General features: G+C 44.2%; 1 protein-coding gene across 1 annotated transcript in view; it reads right to left on the reverse strand.

Annotated features, from left to right (window-relative positions):
- Positions 1-2,092: 2,092 nt before the first annotated feature.
- The window catches only part of PAX2 (paired box 2), a 97,920-nt gene continuing 77,599 nt past the window's right edge, over positions 2,093-22,413 (reverse strand). Inside the window, exons 11-13 of the mRNA XM_074236207.1 lie at positions 5,417-5,518; positions 2,741-2,827; positions 2,093-2,214 (exon numbers count right to left, since the gene is read on the reverse strand). Coding sequence (XP_074092308.1) covers positions 2,093-2,214; positions 2,741-2,827; positions 5,417-5,518 — 311 coding nt within the window. The remainder of the gene's footprint in view (positions 2,215-2,740; positions 2,828-5,416; positions 5,519-22,413) is intronic.

The following is a 22,413-nucleotide window of genomic DNA, read 5'->3' on the forward strand; positions in this document are numbered from 1 at the left end:
GGAAAGGAGAGGAGAGAGAGGAAAGAAAAATAAGAGAGAAGCAAAGTGGAGGAGGGAGGGAGGGAGGGAGAGAGAGAGAGAGAGAGAGAGAGAGAGAGAGAGAGAGAGAGAGAGAGAGAGAGAGAGAGGAAAGGGGAATGGAGAAGAAAGCAAAGAGGAAGGAAGAGAGGAAAAGGGGGAAGAATAGAGGGGGGGGAGAGACTAGAAGACAGCTACTGGCACGAAGGGATGCTCAGACCATCAGTTTCCCAGGAGAAGAGGGTGCAGATCTGGGGGCCAGGTAGGACTGAGAGCTTAAGGATGATAAATCAGGCCTGGTTGGAGGAGCGATAGGGAAGAAGAAGCCAGTATTTAGAGGAAAGACACAGAAAGAGAAACGGGGTGGAAGCACGGGACCGAGAGAGATGGTTTAAAAGGGAACAACCACAGGAGAGGAATCCACAGGAGTCATTTTGCATAGTGATTTCTTTTCTTTCAAACCTTTTTTTTGCAACATAAAAAAAAATCCGCGCCCCTCCCCCACGTGCTGTGCTTTATTGGGTATGTATCTTGTGTACCCCCTCCCCCATCTTCTCCCTCCTCCCCCCTCCCCCCCAAAGTGAGCGGCGACTCTCACAGCACAGACAGCAGGGCTTATCTACAGGCGGGCAGCGGGTGGCTTTAGTCACTACGATACAGGATGGCCCAGGCCGGGAGGGGCATTGGAAAGGTTTATATACACGAGGATTCGCCTTCACACAACACACCGTCTTTCTATAAAGCAGCAGCCATAGGCTTTTTTTTTCTTTTTGCAAATACCATAATATTAAATAATTGTAGAATTTGAGGTCCCTGCCCAGTCCTCGCTGATAAAAGACTAATGGCGGTCCTGTTGACCCCCCCAAACCTATCTCAGGCAGCGAGAGCTCAGACACTGCCCTATGCTTACCCGACTTGGACCCCAAACCCCCTGACTTGGCTCCGTGGGGGGAGGAGGAGCAGACCCTGCTGGTCCAGGGCTATTCCACCTGGCCAGCCCCAGACCGAGGGACTATGTCCAGAATCAGAGCTGGGACCAAGCTCTGGGACGCGGGCTGGGACCCATGGCTCTATGGTGACCCAGCCCAACCGAGATCGAACACGATTGTAAAGGCTGAGATGGAGGGGTGGGGGGGTGGCAGGAGGCTCTGAGATGCAGGATTAAGTGGGTCGTTGGGCTCCGGGAAGCCCCCGAGGGCTAGGGTGGGAAATAGCTCCAAACAGCAACAGGGGCAATAGTGATGGTGTAGGGTGTGGCGGTTTTGGTGGGAGGAGGAACGAACCAGACTCAGTCCAGTTAGCTGGAAGGGCCTTCGGCCCTGCGTCCCGTCAGCAGAGATACTGTCTCGTGGGACTCCAGGCCCACAGACATTCTGCATCACATTCCCCCTTACGTCCTGGGCTGGGGGGAGCCCAGCGCACTAGGGATCGGGCGAGTAGTTCTTTCCTTTAGTTTATAACTTTTTTGTTCAGGACTTTCTTTCCCCAAGTCTTCCCGGCCAGGCGGCTTAACACCACGTCGCTCTTTCTCCTTCTGGTTCCGCAGGCTGCGGGCTGGGGAGGGAAGGGGCCGGGCCGGGCCTGCCCGGGTCGGGTTGCCGGGGCGTGATTACTGTCCCCGCTCTTCTAGTCTGGCCCGCCCGACTTGGCCTTCAGGCCCAGACCAGCAAACCCGGAATAGGCTGGGGGTGCTAGACCCTGGCCAGCGCCACCAGACCCTGCCCGGCCCGAGCAGGCGCAACGGCAGGGGAGGGGGCGGGCGCCCGACAGGCCGGGGCGCATCCCCCGGCCCCGCTCCGGGCGGACCTGGAGAAGACGGTGGAGGGCCGTGAGGCGGAGGTCGGAGAGGGCCAAGAGGCGGGGTCCGCGGGGTCCTCCCGAGACTCAGCCCGGCCCGTCTCAAAGGGTCCCGGATTTTTAAGAAAGACTGTGGGGAGGGAAAGAGGCTACTGGGGAGGACAGGGGCCAACGGGGAGGCGTAGCGTCCCGTCCCGTCGCGTGGCGTGGCGTGGATCCTCCCTCCCTCCGTGGGTGGCGGCGGGAGAGAGGCCAGCGGCGAGCGGGCGGGCGGGCTTCAGACGGGGACAATGTGCAGGCCGAAGCTGTCGGCCTGAAGCTTGATGTGGTCTCCGCGGTAACTAGTGGCGGTCATAGGCAGCGGCAGCAGCGGCAGGGGCGGAGCCCCGGGGGGTGGCACTATAATAATAAGGGGAACCTGGAAGTTAACACAGGAGAAGAATGGGCTGGGTGAGAGGACAAACAGGAGAACAAAAAGGAAAAGTAACTCAAACCGAAAACCCCCGGGGCTGTGACGTGGGGGGGGCGAGAAGGGCCGAAATGTTCCGCTCTGGGGACCTTGGCACTCCGGCCTCTCAGCCGATTTACCCGATAGATTGGAAGGATCGAGTCCTTTGGGCCCACCAGACAAACAAACAAGGATCAGAAAGGCCATCACCCATTTGCTGAAACCTCCAGAGACAGAATTACTGACCCAAGTGCACTTATTTAAGTTGGCCTGTCCTGCCCAGCCCGTCTGGGACAGGAGGAGGGAAGAAGGGGGACTAGTCTCTTCGAAGGAGCAGTGTGATTTGAATCGCAGGTCCGAGTTAACCTCTCTCCCCCTCACCTTCCCTTCATTTCCCCATTGTGGACATGAGTGGGACCAAAAATCGGGAACGGGCAGGCGAGCAGACAGACAAGACATTCTGGTGGCCGTACTCACTTAGTAAGGCCGGGTTGCTGAATCTCCAGGCCTCATTGTAGGTTGTGTACTGAGGGTGGCTGTAGGGATTGCCTGAGAACTCGCTTCCTGCAGGGAAGGGAGAGCAGACAGGGGCCAAGTGAGTCCTGAGGATGCAGATACTTTAAATGACAGCATCATTATCTTCAAAGGAAGGGCAGTTGAGTCACCTGAAGTTGAAAAGCCTCCTTCCCTGACATCCAGACCTGGCTTAACCCAGGCAGATAGATAGATGATGACTTGGAAGGAAAGACAGAGAGAGCTTCTTGAATGGGGTGAGGAAACCCCATTTTGCTTTGGTCCCAGAGCCCCCAGCACAGAGGTAGCTAGATGCCAATAATATATCCAAAGGCTGCTGGGGAGTGAATGCATGCCAGTCAGCAAGGCTCTGGTTTGCTCCTCTCCTTTTCTTAAGATGATTCCCTTTATAGGCTGGGAAGGCACCATTTGCTGCTCTTGTTACTGGGGATGATGGCTATGTTTAGTGGGAATCAGCAGGAAGACTTGAGATGTGTCCATAGGCCAAACCAAGCTGAAGGGCTTGGGCCATCCATCTAACTTAGATTTCTGAGTTTCATTGCCAAGAATGGACCAGAGGGCAAGAGACCCATTTTCTCACAATTGGTGCTTATTGAGAATGGTCTGAAATGGGCGGGGAGGAAGGTAGCAGTGTACCATGCTCATTGGACACAGAAAAAGCTCAGTTACTACTTCTTATCCCTTGTTATACCCAGAGGAAATCACAATTTGGGCAGAACCCACTATATTATGGTTGAGAATGGTTCTTGAGGACTTCAAGGGATTGGAGAAGAGATTTAGAATACAAGACAGGAAGAAGATGGACATTGCTTTGATCTAACAAGGGGAGGAAGACCAACACTTAGGGCCTCTGGGATCCTTGAAGAAAAGGGCAAGCTCTCCAAACGCTTAGGGGTGGGGGGGATGTCACCCAGGAGCTGGCCCTGCCTGTCCCCCCCCACCCCGCCTCCTCCCTTTCTCTCTCCCCTCAGAAAGGCCAGGCCTCTGAGTTTTTCTCTCACCCTTTCTCCTGTGTGATGACCCCAGACTGTTTACACTGATCCCGCAGCGCAGGTTAAGTAGAGGAGAAGGAGCCCCTCTCAGAGAGGGAGCTGGGGGGGTAGTGGTGGGGGTGGAGGGGGGATGCAGCCACTGGAAAGCCTGTTTATTGACGAGGAGGGAAAGCATGCGTGCAGCAGGATAATGAGCTTCTGAGCTCAACTGTGACCAAGAGGAACTGAGCTATCTCCTTCCCCGATCGCTAATGAAACAAGTGTAATTTCCTCATCAGCACTGGATTCTGTTTAACGACTCCCCTCTTGCCACTGCGGCTCCCCTGCCTCCCACCCCCTACCTCCCTTCACCCTCCCTCACTTCCTTATACCCCCAGTCATGGGCTCCCTAACTCCCTCCCACAGACTCACTTTGCCCCTCACCCTCCCTTGCCCTTATCTGCTTGCTCCCTTACTCCTCCTAGGGGGTCTCTTCACTTCCTACCTTCTACCAGTGTCCTCATACCATCCCCCATTCATCTCAGCTCTCCTCCCTTGAGGTTTCCTTCTCCAGTTTCATCATCTCCTCCATAGCCAGTGTCCCCGATTCCCTCAGTACCCTTCTATATCTACAGGGTGAGGTCTGGGCCAGACAATACTATGGATGTGCCCCTCTAAATCAGATTACAAGTCTCCAGCTTGTAGGAGAATGGAAATCATCAAAGGGCAAGGGTATGAAGGAGAAAGGGGACCTAGTCCCACCCCTCTTTAATTTGGCAAAAGGGTTTCCACAGAAGGGATGGGTTACACCAACAGGAAACCCAACTTGTTCTCCAGTGCCCCATCCTTGAGTCATTGGAAAAATAGGGACAAAGTTACAACCAGGGGAAATCCCACCTACTTCCCTCTGAGATGCTGCAAGCAAACCTTGTCTCTTTTAGACAAAGGGGAAAGTTAACTGCTGGTTGTATATATAGATAACTATCAGATGATACCTCCCATACTGGGGCATCTCTAGGAGTAGTTTTATTTCTGGCTTATTTCCCTTAGAGCTAGAGCCCCTCTGACCCTCCACATATCCTGAAGGTCTGCCTTCTTAGGGGTTGTCTCCTGACAGATGAGGGAAGAGGGTGCTGCTCTGCACTGCTCTTCCCAGCCTCTCCACTGGGGCCTGGTGTTAGCCAGGGTGGCTTTGTCTAGGTGACTGACATTTGTCTAGAAATGGTGCTTGACTCCAGGTTTCCATGGAAACCAGGGTAGGCTTTTCAAAGCCACCTCAGCTTGGCCTGGCCCTATGTTCTGGATATGCAGTCAGATAGCTGACCAGGGCCTGGAGTGGCTTCTGGGCACTGATAGGGAAAGCAGGATAAGGATGAGGTGATCCTACTGTGGTGGTGGGGGGGGCAGATATGTACCCCTGCAAAAGGAATTTTTCCAGGCCTAAGCTCCATCCAGCCTACACTAAGGAGAGGAAGGGAAGGAAAACACAGAAAGAAACCACCCTTTGGGAATAGCAGGGATGGAAGTCATGTGACTAAGGGTGAAGGTTAGGAAAGAAAACCTACTCACAGAACATCTATGATTTAGTTTCCCCACATGTGACCCCTCCCCATCTCCCCAGCCCTTGACTGTGACTTTTATCACCTACCAGGCACCATTCCTGCCAGGGTAGAGGTGGGATAGCTTCCCTGGCCAGTGGGGGGAACATGGGGGGGATAACCGGGCAGGGTGGTACTCGCCATGTCACGACCTGAAAAGAGACAAGGCATGGGGATGAAGGGCTGGTACTCGAACCAGGTCACTCTATGAAAAAGAAACTGCCATATGATCATATATGAACTGTGAGACTGTACCTATGTATGTGTATATCTTTTGTATGTCTGGTTAGCATGTTTTCATAGGGGGCAGTAGAGAAACACAGGATATGGGGTTGGATGTAAGGACTTTGATTACCATTTGATATATATATATATATATATATATATATGTATATGTATATGTGTATGTGTTATATATTTGATTAATTCCCATATTTGTTTTATGTTGTTTCCCCATCACAATTTGAGTTTCTTTAGGTCAGAGAATGAATTTGCCTTTTTTTTTTTAAATCCTCATAGTAAGAACAAATGTCTCTTGATTTGATTTCCTGGTCCCTCCACTGCTTCTTCCCAGTAGTAATCTCTCTGGTAACATCACAGTAGACCCTTGGACCTCCCAATTTTCATCCCTCCAACAACTTCTAAGGTTCTAGGGAAAAAGAACTTCCACATCCCCCATCCTACTGACCCTTCCCACAATGTCCCTTCCTGAATTCTGAAGGATATAACCTCACTGTGGATGTTGTCTGGTTTCTCTCTCTGACAAGTGCTAGTAGGGTCTGAGTCAGTTTGGGGCCGAAGAGGGATTTGTTTTGCTGTTTGTTTGTATCTCATTTAAATGAATTTGAACGATTTTTGATGCACTTAGGAGTTTTTCTTGCTCCTGATCCCCAAAAGCAAAGCCCTGCTAAAGGCTCTTAGAACCAGGTAAATCTGGTTCATTATGAATGTATGCTGTCCAGCTTTCAACACAAGCTCACAGAGAAACCCAAGTATTTCATACTCAGTCATCCAAGGTCGATTATGTAGAGAAATAGTGTGTTTCTTTGGAAAATTATGCAATCAGATACTTATACAAATTGAATGAAAATTAATTATAAACTTAAACATACAATGTGAGTTGGAGAAATGGTCTTGGTGACTCCTTGAAGTAGATGACTTTACCTCTTACTTCACTAAAGAAGATGGAGGCTTTCATCATCCCTGACTTAAGGGAAGTTGTGTTCTTTCTCTTCTCTAAATATATTACTTTAATTGTTTCCTAGGGAAAGACCTAGACTTCATGACTTCCATTCCCTCTCAACTTCACCAAAACTTTCTAGATTACTACTCCTCTACCATTGCTAACTTAAACCTTTCCATTGGCACCTTCTCATTCTTAATCTATCCTTTCATTCTACTTCCTATATAACTGGTCTTCTGATTTCACCACTACACTGAAACTTTTCCTGTAAATCATCCATGACCAAACAAAATGGCCTTTTCTAACTCCTCATTCTCCCCAACCTCATTGAAGCATTTGACATAGCTGACCCAGTCAATGTGTCAAAGAAAGTCCTTGAAAGTCCTTGAAAACCATTGAAATTAAGCTTTAGAGATGAAGAGACAGAAGAACAGAAAGATAATTTGCCTAGGGTCATATGATACAGCAAGGTATGTTGATATTTAGGGTGTGATCTGAACATAGGTCTTTCTGCCCTCAAATATAGTACCCTATCTATTATACTACCTCACCTAAGATGATCTGGGTTCAAGCCCTACTCGATACATATTGATTGTGTGATCCTGAACAAGTCACTTAACTCCTTAATCTCTTAGTACTTGTTGACAACTAAGACAAATCTTCATCAGAAATAGGAGCTTCCAATACTGATGAAATCACAGGGCTAGAAAAAAATATTTTTAAACATTTTGCTGGCATCTTAAACTTAACCTAAAACTTAAGTTATTTTTCTCTACATATCAATTTACTGTCCCTGTCCCCAACTTTCCTCTTTTTGTTAATGGTACCACCATCCTCCTTTTTTTTAATAATGAAACTCTGAAGTCATCTCTGCTTCTTCATTCATACCCTGCCTCCCACATATAATTAATAAGTCCTGTCAATTTTTCTTTTGATGCCTCTTAAATTAATGCCTTCCTTTTCACTTCTACTCCCAAATTGACCTTCAGATCACCTGATATCTAGATTCCTTCAACAACCTTCCAAATGAGCTCCCTGACTCTAGAGAAGTACTCTTCCAAACTATATACCCCTAGCAAATTAAAAGTCCTCAATCATTATTTTCATCAGATCACATCCTTTCTCAAGAACCTTCAAGAACCAGGCACCTCTTTCCCACCACAGCAAATCTAAACTCTGCCTGCCATTCAAGGCCCTCCACAGTCTGATCCTATATCCTCTTCATTAGTATCATTTTACTACTTTCTAGCATGCCCCCCAAGTTAAATTAGGCTGATATTCTTATTGTCTCCAAAACATGAGCTATGTTCTTTTTTTCAGACCTACAACTTTTTTGTGTTATTACTTGTGTCTGTAATGACAGTGGTCTCCTCTTTCTGACTACTGAAATCTTTTTCATCTTTAAAGGCTCAGTTCAAAATTTTGACTCTTGAAGCTTCCTAAACTTCTCCAGGTCTCATTGATATCTCTTTTCTGAGCACTGAAATGTTGCCCTACACAATTAAGGATTTAATAGTTTGCCCTTTTCAAGTAGACTGCAAGCTCCCTGAGGGGAGGGTCTATGTCTTCTTTTTCTGTATTTCCCAAAGTAATAAACACATAGCAGGTGCTCAATAAATACCTGTTGATTAATTGTGCTGGTAATCAGTACCACACAATTTAACATTTAATTATTCTCTCATTGTTATGTCTGTACTAGATATAAGGGCCAAAAAAAAGTGGGTTGAAATTTCAGGGACAAACATTCTCTCTTCCTCTCAAAATAAAATTATGAATTTTGCTTATTTTAGAATAAAGAATAATATATTTAAGAAAATACTAAGAGCTTTGCACAAAAATCTTTCAATTCATAGAAATGTCTAATTTTTAGATATAATTTAGAAATAACTTTCTAAATGTATTGATGCATGATGTTTGGAAAATTATTTTTAAAATATGCAGCAGAAAGATTTTTGTGCAAAGTTGTTTCAGTATTAACATATTCAGTAGTTCTGTAAACTTCTATAAAAGGAAATGCAGTAGTATGGAACAATGCTATTGACTCAGTCCCTATCTTTGACTGAAACTACTCTCTGAATTCATCAGAAATTTCAAAATCAGTAAATCCAGGGACCTTTCTTTGTCCTCATTCTTCTCACTGTCTTGACAGCATTTGATGCTGTTTACAACCCTTCTTTCTATATACTCACTCCTTCCCTGGTTTCAGGGACACTTTCCCTTGCTTCTCCTCCTACTTCTTTCACCATCCCTCCACTGTTTCTTTCCTTTGGATCTTGCTTTCTCTACAACATCTCTTTTGGTCCTATCTTCCATAGTTACAATCAACACCTAAATTCATGAGACTATAAAATCAACATCTCTGGTCCTGACTTCTCTTCCCATATTTCCAGCAACTTACAGGACTCTTCCACTGGGCTGTTTCATCAACACCTCAATTTTAATTTGTCTAAAATTAAGCTTATTATTTGTCTTAATCTTGTTTTTCTTTCTGGCTTCACTGCTTCTGTCAGTGTCACCACCTTTTTCCCAGTCTCATCTTTCCACACTGGGGAAACACTTGGCTTTTCCATTTCCATCATCTCTCACATCAGAATTGCCAAGTCCCATCAATTCATCTTTTGCAATAATTCTCCCATGCATCCTCTTTTCTCTATCACAGTGTTGCTACCTTAGAATAATAGGCTTTCACTGTCATTAACCTGGACAGTTGCAATAACTACTCTATCTCCAGTCTCATCTTCTTTATGTAGATATTGGTATTGTCCCTTTTTAAATCAAAACTCCTTAATACTATTCCAGTGATGACCATATAATGTTTCAAATTTTTTTGCAGGGATTCCAAACTTTCCACAATTTGGTGCCATCTTTATATTACTCCCTCTCCCTGTACTCTATAGTTCAGACAAAGCAGATTATCTGTTATCCCATAAACAGGTCCTATTCTTTGAATGAATGAAAGGTCATTTGTTAAGCATTTACCACCTTCCCGACACCATGTTAAGCACTGGGAATACCAATACAAAAAGCAAGACAGTCCCTGCCCACAAGGAGCTTAGTTCTATCAACCAATGAGCAATTACTAAATGCTTTCTATTTGCCAGTGACTATGCTTTCCCACTTTTATGCATTTGCTCACACATTTCCTCACCCTACTGAAATCCTAACTTTTAAAACTCATGATCCTTCCCTCCTTAGACCTCTCAAAGAATTCTCTTTGTACCTCTTTTGTTACTTTGCCTTCTGTTCTTGTGTCGGAAACTGTAACACTAGGCAGAGACCCTGTATTATCTAAGTTTTGTATCTTCCTATCAGGTGATTAATACTTGTTTATTGAATTTAATTAAATGTATTAGTAAGATGTGTTTTGACCTTCAGAAGATACCAACATTTACTTTTTAAAATTCTGGTCATTTTCCTCTTATTGAATTTTGATCTAGAAATTGGAAAACATATTTCAGTCATAAGGACAAAGTGCTAGGTAGAAGAAAGAGCAACAGATCTGCCAAATCACTGCCAACCTCATACTATGAGGAAAATCCTTTCTAAACTATAAAGTGTGCATCATTTGAGCTAAGTAGCATAGTAGATAGAGACCTGGATCTGGAGTCCCCTAGACCCAAGTTCAGATTCCAATTTGGACATTGTGACAATATACAAAGTACAAGTCACTATCTCAGCATCATTGTCCTCATTTGTAAACTGATGTAGTAGGACTTGCTCAGTAAATATATGGTGACCAACTGAAGAGTTCTTGTGCTGTAATGGAGCAGGGTCATTTGAAACTAGTTATTTAGCTAGGGGGGGAAAGACACTTAGGAGATGCCAGGTTGGTGACCTTCAAGTATATGTTAAGCTATAATGTGGAAGATAGAATAGACTTATTCAATTTAGTTACAGAGAGCACACAGGAACAATGAATGGGTAAAAGAATGGTAGAAGAGGAGGATAGTTTGTTTTAAGACTAAACTTCCCAACAATTAGAACCATCAAGAAATGGTGTAAGCTGCCTTAGGAGTTAATAGACACTCCCTAATGAATGGTTTTAGATCAAAGGTTGGCAATTGATCGGGATATTATAATGAAGATTCTTTGTCATCCCTTCTAGTTTCTAGATTCTATATTTTATGATTCTAGGACTAGAAATCTCTAAAGTTTCTTCTGGCTTTAAATCCCACGATCTTGAAAGTAGCATCCACTCATTCCTGTGGATACTAGAAATAAGGCTTGGAACAGAGAGGAGTAAGGATTGATTTTAAAGATTTTTTGCGTTAGATGAAAATTGGAACTTGTATCCTCCCAGCTCTGCTACATTGGATCTACAAAGGGGCTGAGAAAATACATACTCCATGAATAAAGATAGGTTATGAGAGTTTAAATTATCTGAACTCCTATGAAACTATTTCAACTTCATTAGCATATTTCCCTAATCTCATAAATTGTACAAATTTTAGTAATCTGTTGATTTGTGCAAAATCATCTACCCAAATTAGCAGTGAAGCCAGAAGGGCCTGCAGGGCTGGAAAGTTGCTTATAGTTAATACTTGGGGGATACCATTAATCTAACATGTACATGCAGATTGTAGGGAGCCTTGTGTTTATAAGCAAGCTAGTTACTAAATTACTTTTTCCCCATCAAAATTGTAAGACCAACTTCTAACATATGGAAACTTTTCCCATACTGTAAGTTACTCTGATAGGAAAAAAAAAAATCATGATTTGCAAATATAGTGCAGTGAAGAGAAAGAACCCTAAACTGTGAATCAAGAGACATGGGTTCTGCTCATGGATCTTCCATTAGCTCACTGTGTGACTTGAGGCAAGTTATTGTCTCTCTTTGTTCCTCAGCTTCCCATCTGTAAAATAAGGGGATGGACTAGTTGATTCTGACTTCCCTTTCCAGTTTGAAATTTCATGAATCTCTAAAATGCATTGCCATCAAATGAAAAATGAATTTCCAGACACAGTCTTACATGTTGATGTGTCCTGTGGACCATAAAGCTACTCTTTGTGGGTGTTTGTGAGAAGGACCATATTGCAAAAAGTACAGATCATTCTTCTCAGGACTCAATCTGAGGCTGTTACTATCCCTAATATCACAGGACTTTGCACATAGTAAGTATACCAAAATATTTGAATATAGGAATAAGTTAATGAATGGGTCTCATTACAAAGAGCTGTCCATTCACAGTATCTTCAAGTCACCATAGAATGCAGATAGTTAAGTGGCATGTCAGTATCCTCACTTAGAGATAAAGCCAAAAGATCAGGAATACATTGACCAACTCTAGTCAAAGGAGTCTATTCTTCTGGAACTGCCACTGTCAATAACTGAAAGAGCATCTTGGGAAAAAGTCTGTAAAATACTAAGATCATCATATGAATAGGTATTGGAATCTGCCGGGAAGAATCAGCACAGCCTTGCTCTTTACAATGCTTACGGATGGATGGACTAATGTGAAGGGAAAAGGAATCATAGACTAGGTGGTATTCACACCTTAATCAGGTGTGTGTCTGTGTATGTGTATGTGTGTGTGTGTTTGTGTTTTAATGGAAGCACTGAAACGGGAACAAACCAATGCATTGTAGGGCATGTCAGCAGTAAAATCTATGAAGTTCTACATAAGGAAGGGAAGGTAACAATTGAAATTGCAGGTAACCCCTGGGAAAGCCTCATGGGAATGCATAACAAAGAAATATCCACATGTTACTTGCAGGACAATGTATAGAATATTTTTTTAATAAATGTTTGTTGAATTGAATTATCAAGCAAGTGAATGTTACTCATACTGGGAATTCTGTTTGAGAAACAGCAAGTGGAATGCAAAGAATAAATTAGTGGCATGGAAACTGGTGTAAAACCAATGGGGTGGAGTGGTAATGTCCTTTGAGAGTTTTACTAAAAAATAAAGACCGTCTTCAAGAAATACTAACAGTTGAGGATCTTAAAGTACCCAAAAGTGTAAGGATTGCTGTGTTAGATGAGGATGTCTTCTGAGTTCAAATACAGAACTCCCTGAAGATTCTAAAGACAATTCCTTCAGCAATCACAGCATCCAAATCAGACAGTGCACTTATGTCAGGCATTCCTTACCAAATGGTCCAGATCAAATCAACTGCTGCAAATCTCCTGGATCCAAGATTCAAAGGCAAACATGTAAGTTTGATACTTAGCCCTGATTTTGCATTTGACTGGATTACAAAACAAACACTCAGACATTGGTTTTAGAGATTAAACATTCTGTTTAAATGGTGTAGAAAAGGGGGCACATTTGGATGCTTCATCCAGGAAAAACTTTCTAAGATCCTGCCAAACACACACCTTCTGTAACATGGTGGTGGGAAGGTCTTGCCCTGCACAATGTCTGTCTCTGAGCTATTTGTTTGGCTTCAGATGTCTACCCTCTGAAGGATAGGACAGAAAACAATGTCCACTTAGAAAAAGAATAACTTAGGAACAGTCAATTAACATATGGTGAAAGTAGTCTCAATTCAGGGTTCAGTTTTCAGAAGTCTATGAATTAATAATACTCATATGTTATAGCTATCTTTTTATGTAGCTTATCCCCACACTAGACCGCAAACTCCATCAGGGCAGGGGCTGTGTTTTATCTAAACTTTATCCCTCCCCTAGCACCCAGAACATAATTATTGAATCAAATTGAAGATGGAAAATAAAGATCAGAATATGCAATAATAACATATTTATCAAAAAACAGGATTAGACAAAGTACCATGAGATAGTTATATTCAATTAGATTTACAGGATTTTAAAAAATCCTTTTTTATTCAGATGATTTTCTGACAATGAATGGATTCTCTATCTGCTTGGCATGATTATATAAGAAGATCTAAGACAAGAAAACATAGTAACTTTGTGTTACTATAATGTTAATGTTTTCATTGAATTTTTAGCATGCTTCTCATAAACTTCTCATAATCTTTTAGCACTGCTTTTCAAAACCAAAAAAAACTATGGTCTAGTTTTCTAAAGTTCAACAACTTATTTAGATAATCCATTTGTAAGAAAACAAAATCACTTAAAAGGCAAATTCAATGATTAAATTTATACTTACTGAATAAATAAATTATACTTTAAAATATTGCATTTGAGTCATAGAATGTAAAAGCTGACACATTTCAAAAGCTGACACTGTAGTCAAGCCCCTCATTATGCAGGTAAGGAAATAATGACAATTTTATACCCAAAATAAATAAATATACACAATCATATAAAATGTATGTTTATGAATAGATATACACACATGTGAATACACATGTATATACACATATAATATTCATGCTCTTGAACTGAGTCAATTTACATTTATAGAGAGCACTATAAAAAATATTGTATGTCCTTCTGCTTCACTATTAAATTTCTACCTCTGGTCTCTCTGTCCTCTTCAAATTTTCTAGAAATTTTAAATCCCTAGTATTGTCTCCAGTTACATTAAGTTCACTGAAAGCTATGTTACCATACCATGTCTCATCCTGTTCTGGACTTAACTCTGGGGCTCAAAAAATACCAACTGGTAAAAAAATAATAACACTAGTAGAAAGAAAACAGGACTTAGGAGTCAGAAAGACCTCAGCCTAGATCCTAGCTCCTCTATTAACTCTTTGTGGGACCTTGGACAAGGTTTTAATGTCTTTGAACCTCTTTTTCTTCATCTGCAAAAATCAAATGATCTCCCCATTTAGAACTAGAAAAGACCTCGGAGGTCATCTAAGCTCAACTCTCTCAAACTACCTGCCTCATTCAGCTGCTGGGAAGATGTTTGTAAAACTTTTAAGTTGTTATCCCTGTTACTAGTTATAAGCTATTATGAAATCCATGGGCATGGCTTTTTGCAGTCTATTTCTCAGTGCGGTATTGCATTGTAGATTAATTGTAACTAATTCCCTGTGGGAAATAAAACCATGCGACTTGCCCATACATGTCACCCTCTTACATACGGCCAATTCCCCAAGTATTATATTGGTAGATTTCCTGTGGGTTAGATGAAACCCATTCCCTGTGAAGTTCGAGTCGATACTTTATAGCACTAGTTCTTTTTTAGGCTAAGTGTCTGTGACTTGGTGGATCTGGTTCCTAAGCAGAGCTAGGAAGAGTGACCTAAGGTACGATCGGTTCCCAAAAAAAGCAATCATTGACCAAGCTTCTTTGACTTGGTCTTGAGTAAATCATCAGTCAATGGATAATAGAGGGTTGCTGCATCAGCTTTTTAGACTGGAAATTCTATAATATAGCTTTTCTCTAACCACCAATGGGCTCTAGACTCAACCACAGTGAAAGGATCTCTTTAGACCCAAGTAATGGGGGTAAATATTCCTCCCAACCTGATTTCTGCCAGGAACAAGACTGAGGCTGGGGAACAAGAAATAAATTACTTCACAAAGGGAGGTACAGACTTCTCTGGCATCGATGAAGGTGATTGCAGCCTGAAGCTGAGCTCAGGGCAGGGGTGGGTACTGGGGTATTCTTATGCAGTCTGGAGCCCCTCATGCTGGGTGGGCAGAGGCTAATCCTGTTTACACAGTCTCCTGATACTCCAGGTTTTCCAGTTCCTCTCAGGCTTTATTTTGTTCTCTGAGAGCACTGAATTGTCAGCTCTAATCCTTCCTAAATCGGAGTGTTTTTCAGCCGCTCCGTGTAAGTGAAACCCTAATCCCAAGGAAAACGGCCACTTAAGCTGCCGGCGCATTAGGTTCGTCTCTGACCAGCCCCAGGATTTCCTCCCTCCCTGCCTGCCCGCCCAGCTGCCAGTCCAGAGAAGAGGAGAGGATTCCAGTTTGAAGTCTTCCAAAGCCCTCTCCCAGGTGACAATAGCAGAGGGTTTCACTCCCAAAGCTCAGGGCCAAAAGAGTCCTGAAGCTTCAGGCTGTACTAATGGACAGAAATGGATAGATTCCTAGGGGGCTGAGAGGCTGGGGAAGAAAGGCGGGGGGGGGGGGGGGGGGGGTGCGGATTTTACCTTCCTGTCATTTTAGGAGACGTCTGGATTGTAGTAAGAGAGAATGGGAGTGTACGTGTTGGAGGTGTGGGCTTCTCCATCTGCCTGAGGAGTGTGAGGCAAACCCTGCCAAAATATCTTGGAGCTTCTGAGAGCAGGGCTCCAAAAGACCAGGAAGCATTCATTTGGACCCCACTAATTAGGAAGTTGTGATCATTCAGATAGGCTGAGACCGATTGGCTTTCCCTTTGTTCAGCAAACTCTTTATGAAGAGGCCAAATTAATGAGATAAACAAGATCTCAGGGACAAGGTCTAAAACATTTAAAAGCTACAAACTTTTCCAGTACCAGCACTTTAGAAGCTGTGTTTACATGCAAACAGCTAATATGCTAACTATAAACCTAACTATTCATTAAAACATACTCACAGAAGCCCTCGACTAGAAGACATGTTGTTAGCCTAGTTTGATGATGAAATTGATTTCTTTAAAAATACTCTAAGATTTAGATTTGACACCAAGTCACACTGGCTTCATTTCTTTAGACTAGGACTTCTTAACTCCGTATTCTTTAGACTCCTGTGTATTTTATTTTATGTGTTTGAAAAACATTATTCTGAGAAGGGGGTCTATAGGTTTCACTATTCTGCCAAAGGGCTTCTTGACTCCAAGAAAAAAAAAAGTTAAGAACCCCTGCTTTAGGTGGAGTGAATCAGTGAGATCTTGAAATAAAGGCAAGAGCAGTCTATTTGAAATCCATCGAGAGGAAGAAGATTAAGAATTTATTTAGAAAAGGAATGACTCCTAAATATATTTCATATCTCTTCCTGCTCTAACACTCAACCACATTGTACTCCCTGCAGCACATCCTTGGGGAGATCAAGGATGCCATCAAGATTAGTGTTTGGGTTGGCAATTGGATATGGATTTGGAGAATGTGGATATGGGTTTGGATTGGCATTGGATAATGAGTTTGGAATTGTATGATATGGAGAGGAAAAAAAGGATAGTGATGGGGATAAATGTGGATTTACAGTTAGGAAAAGCTATAGAGTTGGAGATGAGATGGAACTTGGGTTAATTCTCTAGGCCTTAGATTGAAGTCAGATCTTTTGCCTCTCCTACTATTTCATCAACAAGTCACTGTCTTGCACAAGGCTGAAGAAAAAAGGCCAGATAGAGGAAGGGAAGGAGAGACAAAGAAAAAGACCTATGGTCCAGGCCATAGGTACTATTTGTTTAATGACTCATTGCTATGGAAATATCCCTATATTTAATGTCTGAAGCCTGGGAACTGGACTTCTCAGGGACACAGAGGAATGAGTCTCCTGTTCTGAATTCTTTGGTCTAGCTGCCATGTTGGGACAGCCTTCATGACACTGAAGGAGATATAGACAAGCTAGGATGATGAGCTCTAATTTGGGTCTGATTGTATCAGAAGAGTTCTTCCTCTTTACAATTCCCCGTAGCCAACAAGGCTGCCTTTCACTTCTCAAGGCAGGAGGGGGAACTGGTGATCTCTGAGAAGAAATTCCTTTCCCCTGTCAGTGGTTTTTAAGCCCACAGGCAAGGGCAGGAGACCTCTACACTCCTTAGAACCTTTATTACCCTCTCCTCCCAAAGAAGGGGTTAGGTTGTTTGTTTTATTGGGGGTGGAAGAGGGGGGGAAACCAGAGAGGAGAAGGTGACTATATTGGAAAGGGGGGGTGTTAACAACAGGAAACAAATAGTCTTTAGGATTGAGGCTCTCAGGATTCATTGGGAGGGACTGGAGGTGGGGCCTAGGGAATGGGAGACATTAAGAATGTAGTGGGGGTTAAGGTAGGGGAGAGAAGAAGAGACACCAAGTCTGAGGATTCCTAACCTCCCTGAGCTTGGGGTGAAGGGAAGAATGGGCATTAGACACTGAAGTTATTGACTGGGGTGGGGGGATCAGAATGCCCCTGATTCATCACAGAACCGTGCCTTTGACTGTCTCAGGATTGTTTTTGGAATTCCGTACCTTGGCTTGGCTTCCTCAGTGGCCTCAGTGGGAGAGGCAGAAGGTGTGGGGGAGAATGGGGGGTGGTGGGGGTGTTGAGTTCAGAAGGTTTCGGAGCTATCTGTAGATGATTATCTTCACTCAAACCCTTGACCCCAGAACCTAATGTATAAGTTAGGACTAGATGATCTCCAAAATTCCTCTCAGTTCTGATATTCTTTGAATCTCGAAATCTTTCCCTTTCCCTTCTTTTCTCTCCCTTGGTACCTCTCGGTCAACTGTGCTGGTCTACCCCCAGGAGACTGAGATGTCCCTTGAGCCCTGGACTCTTTGGCTACTTCCTGGGTTTCCTGGCATTGGGGCAGGAACTCTGTGGGCATTCATTCCCCTCTGGGGGAGCTGACTGAGTCCTGAATGTACTATTGCCTTCTTGCTGGTCTTACTTTCAGCTGTAGAACGGGGGACTGGCTGCCCCTCCCGGACAAGTTTCTCCTCTTCCTGGTCCCCTACTCCTTATCTCTTCTAAGACTGGGCTTGGTTCCAGACCAGCAGCCTCAAGCAGTGGGCTGGAGAGAAGAGGCACGGCTGAGCTAAGAGCGGCCCAGCAGCCGAAGGGAAAGTGGGTGATAAATTTAAATAACCAGCTCGACTGGGCAGCTTGCTGAGTTGTGATGCAGGGAAATTAAAATCTCGGCAGAACTTTCAAATACCACCCTGAAAAATTGATCTCTTGGTGCCGGGGGAAAGAGAGAAGCGGAAGGAAGGAAAGAGAGGGGAAGGAAGCAGGGCAGTTGATAGCAGGACTTCTAGTCATTCTTGATGGAGACCCTGATTCAGTAGGCCCTAGACCACTGGGCCTCTGCTTCTTCACCACCCACCCATACACATACAATTCAAAGACTTCCCTCCCTTAACATTGTCCTTGTGGAATAAATACATCAAGTGGCTGATTAAGTTTGAAATCAATCTCCTCCTTACCAGAATGCAGTAGGAATACCCTCAAACCGAGCCCTCTTAACAGGGCTGAGCTTCCTACTGGACTATTTGACTTAGAGCTGGTCCTCAAAGTGTCCCAAGGAAGAAAAGGCTGCCAGATGTCCTCCAGAACAAGTCTAGGGCTGCAGGCCATACCTAGACTTCCAAATTATCTTTAGCGTACACCTGGAAAGCTAGTACCTAGGTCTGCTTCCCAGAGACAATCTCTTTCCTTCCCCATCTCTCCCCTCCCCCAAAGCCTTTAACTCTCCAACAAAGCAAGACTCTCAAGAATCTTTCAGTGGGGATTTGTAAAGACACTAAGAGCCTCTCTCATACCTCCTCCACCTCCTCCTCCTCCTCCTCTTCCTCCTCCTCCTCTTCCCTGGCGGGTGCCCCTTGGCCCCTTAACCCTAGCCTAATTTAACCCTAGAGATACTCAGAGCTTAGTATGAACATCTCCCAACAATACATTTAGCAGAAAAATGGGAAGAGGCCAGGGAGTCTACCTAAGACACAATACTTTCAAAATACTTCCAAACAGCAGATTCCCAAGGAGGCAAAGAATAGTAGAGGGGGCAGGCAGGCCAGAGACCCATAAGGGATGGAGCTCTGAGATGGCCCATGAAGACCTGAACAGAACCTAGGTTCTCACCTTGACAGCACCTCCAGCAAATTCTGCTTGTCCCCATAATAAACACATCATGAATCATTCATCTTTAATAGATTATGCAAATCAGGAGGACATAAAATCAACAAAGATCAATAACTGCAGCCGTTTAATTGCCAGCAAAAACATTTTAAGAATGAGCGTAATCTGCAGCCCTTTCTCGGGTAATGGCGCCATTAATCCAAACATTGGATCTTGGCCTAAGTGTAGAAAAATCATCCCCCCTTCTCTGCCCCCACCTCACACCCTCTCCTCTCCCCCCCCCCCCCTTCTCTCTTTTTGGTAATTTCCAGTTTCGGAGCGAGTTTCCCCGTCATTACCACTGGTGAACAGCTCCGAATGTTAATGGTTCTGCTTTTGTTACTTCTCGCTTGATTGAAATGTCGCATACAGATTGAGATGTTAGTGCTAACTTGCCACCTGGGAATGTCAAGCTGGGTCTGAAATGAACTTTTCTCACACTTGGATCCAGATGGATCAGCCGGAGATGTTCCCAGGCTGAGCTGGGACTGTTCCAGGGCCATTGGGGGTGGGGGGGAGTGGAGAAGCTCGGAAGGTGGAGGCTCTTTCTGTATCAGCCAAGTGCTTCTCTTAGAGTGGGAGCCCCCTGCACCCTGAGCCATATCTCTGACTTAGGCAGTCCCTTGGTGGTTCCATGGCCCAGTCAGGAAAAGGGAAGACCTTCTTGACTTTTCCTCTCCCATCTTCCTGGGGACTTTCAGTTTGGAGGTAGTTACAATAGCTCCTGAGAGATCTCAGCCTGAGCCCAGGTCTGGAGAAAGGCAAAGTCTGTCAACTGCTTTGGCCTATCAGGTCAGATAGGCCTAGGGAATCTCTAAGGTCAGACTCATAAAGGATTGACTAGTTGATCTGGAAGAAACCACATTCTAGGCTAGGCTACTCTATCACCTCTCAAAACTTGGCTTTGAAGAGTAAGGTTCTTTGAGCCACCCCCCCCCAGCCTGGTGACTTCTGAAAGACTAATCTAACCCCCAAACTTTCACCTGACTCTCTGCCTCTGAAGGGCAGGAAAATAGCCAACTCAATCAAAGCTGCTTATATGGGCTCCCAAGATAGAAGGCTAAGGCTGGACCTGACCTTGCAACCCAGGATCTTAGCCATCAGTAATGTCCCTCCACTCTCTATTCCCCTCTTCCAGCATTCTTGGCCAGGATTGGGGGCCCTGCTCTACTCAGCGGGGCCTCTGATGCCTGCTCCCTGCTGATGCTGCTGGCTGTGACGCAGAGCGCCTGCAGCCCCTCTGCCAGGTCCCCATGCCGCCTCCATTCCTCGCTTGGCGGGTAACGCCTCAGTGTCTCCCAATCCCCACCGCGGCCGTTCTCAATCATCCTGTCTCCCAATGAACGGCACATTGGCTTTAGTGTCTCCAGAATAATTAGGTGAATTTTAATAACACCTCAATGTGTGTCTCTCACACTTGGGCACTTTCCTGGCCCGGAAACTGTTCTGCAGTGCCAGGCTCCTTCTGTGGGGCACCCAGGAGCTTCTGCAGAACTGGGCCTTTCACTTAGCCACACCCCAGCCTGCTATTGCCCCCAGCTCAGGTCACCCCATCATGATTCTTCCTTCTCTTTCTTCCTTGGCTGCCTCCTCCCACCCCTTCCCAAGAGTGCCTTCCAAGGTTCTGTCCTTGGCCCTCTTCTCTTTCTACATTCTGTCTCTTGGTGATTTCATCTACTCCCATCCCTTCAATTCTCACCTCTATGTAAATGACTCTTTTAAGTCTCTATCTTCACCCTTCCTTTTTTTCCCCCAGAGCTCCTATCCTATACTTTCAACTGCCCACTATATATCTCCACTTGGAAGTCCTGACTCCAGACTCAGCACATCCAAAATTGAAGTACTTATTTGTCTTTCGAAAATCTGCCCCTCTTCTTAACTCAACTATTTTTGTTGGTGGCTCTGCTATCCTTCTAATCCAGGAAGACTCAAAACAGCATTTATCTTTGATTTTCTCCTCATCCTTCACATCTAATCATTCACCAGCTCCTGTTGACTCTATTTCCTCCATAATTTTTATCTGACCCTTCCTTTTATTTCCACTGCAATTAACCTAGTCTTTTTGCCTTGGACTATTGAAATAGCCTTTGCCTGGTCTTCCTGCCTTCAAGTCACTTACTCTTCAATATATTGAGGTTATCTTTCACATTTCTTCTTAAGAACCCTTCCTATCCATTTTATGATTCCAACCTATATTTCCAGATTTTTCTCATATAGTTTCCTTTCCCTAGTGCCATGATTTTCCCCATCTCTATTTTTGTTCCACCTTCTCTTCCATCCACACCATTGTTCAAGTCATCTATCTCCCAGGCTCAGAAATGAACTTCTGAGCATCACTTTCTGTTGAAGTCCTTCCCTTCTGTCCTCATAAAGCTTTTCCTGATGAACCCCCTGCTGAAAATGATACAAAATGTTTCACAGTCTTTTGCCAGAATTATTCTTTTGTACTTAGCTCACACCCTTGTGTATTAGTCATTTGTGTGCTTGATTTTGTCCTATTCTGTGTTTTGTGATACCAAACCTAGTTCCTCACACATAAAAATAATTAACAAATGTTTGTAACATGGAATCAGTTGCCCATAAGATGTCAAAGGAACCCAGCCTGCCCATGCTGAGCCTGGATTGCTTTGCCTACTGAGTGAGTGTGACAGCCTGGCCAATAACAAGAGGTATGACTCCAGGAGAGGAAAGGATGCTCATCTGACTGTCCTGCTGGGCAGAAGATGGACTGAAGGCTGGTGGCACCTTGCCCTCCTTATGGGACTGCCTCCCTCCTAAACCTCAAAGTCACAATCACTCATGTTCCCCTACTCTGCCTGGGCATCACAATGAGAAGGAGAAATAGGGCAGAGAGTACAGAACTGAAAATATGTATCAGGGACCTATTATTAAGTTCTTGGAAGCTAGATATCATTTTGGATAGAGCACTTGGCCTGGAGTTGAATTCAAATCCAACATCAGACACTTAGCTCTCTGACCCTGGGCAATCACTTAACCTCTGTCTTAGTTTCCTCATCTGAAAAATGGAAATAATAATAATACCTCCCAAGATCCCAAGGATCTAAAGAAATAATAATTGTAAAGCTTTTAGCACATTGCTCAGCACCCAGCAAGGGCAATGTAAATGTTTATATTATTATTTATAGAGAACTATGCTAGTCCCCCAAACCTGGCAGAGGATGCCTTTTGAATCCACTCTCTCCAGGTTGGACATTCTTAGCATCACCACCTTTTGCTCTAGACTCAGCCAAAGTTCAATAACTA

The sequence above is a fragment of the Macrotis lagotis genome, chromosome 4 (genome assembly GCF_037893015.1).
Source record: "Macrotis lagotis isolate mMagLag1 chromosome 4, bilby.v1.9.chrom.fasta, whole genome shotgun sequence".
NCBI lineage: Eukaryota > Metazoa > Chordata > Mammalia > Peramelemorphia > Peramelidae > Macrotis > Macrotis lagotis.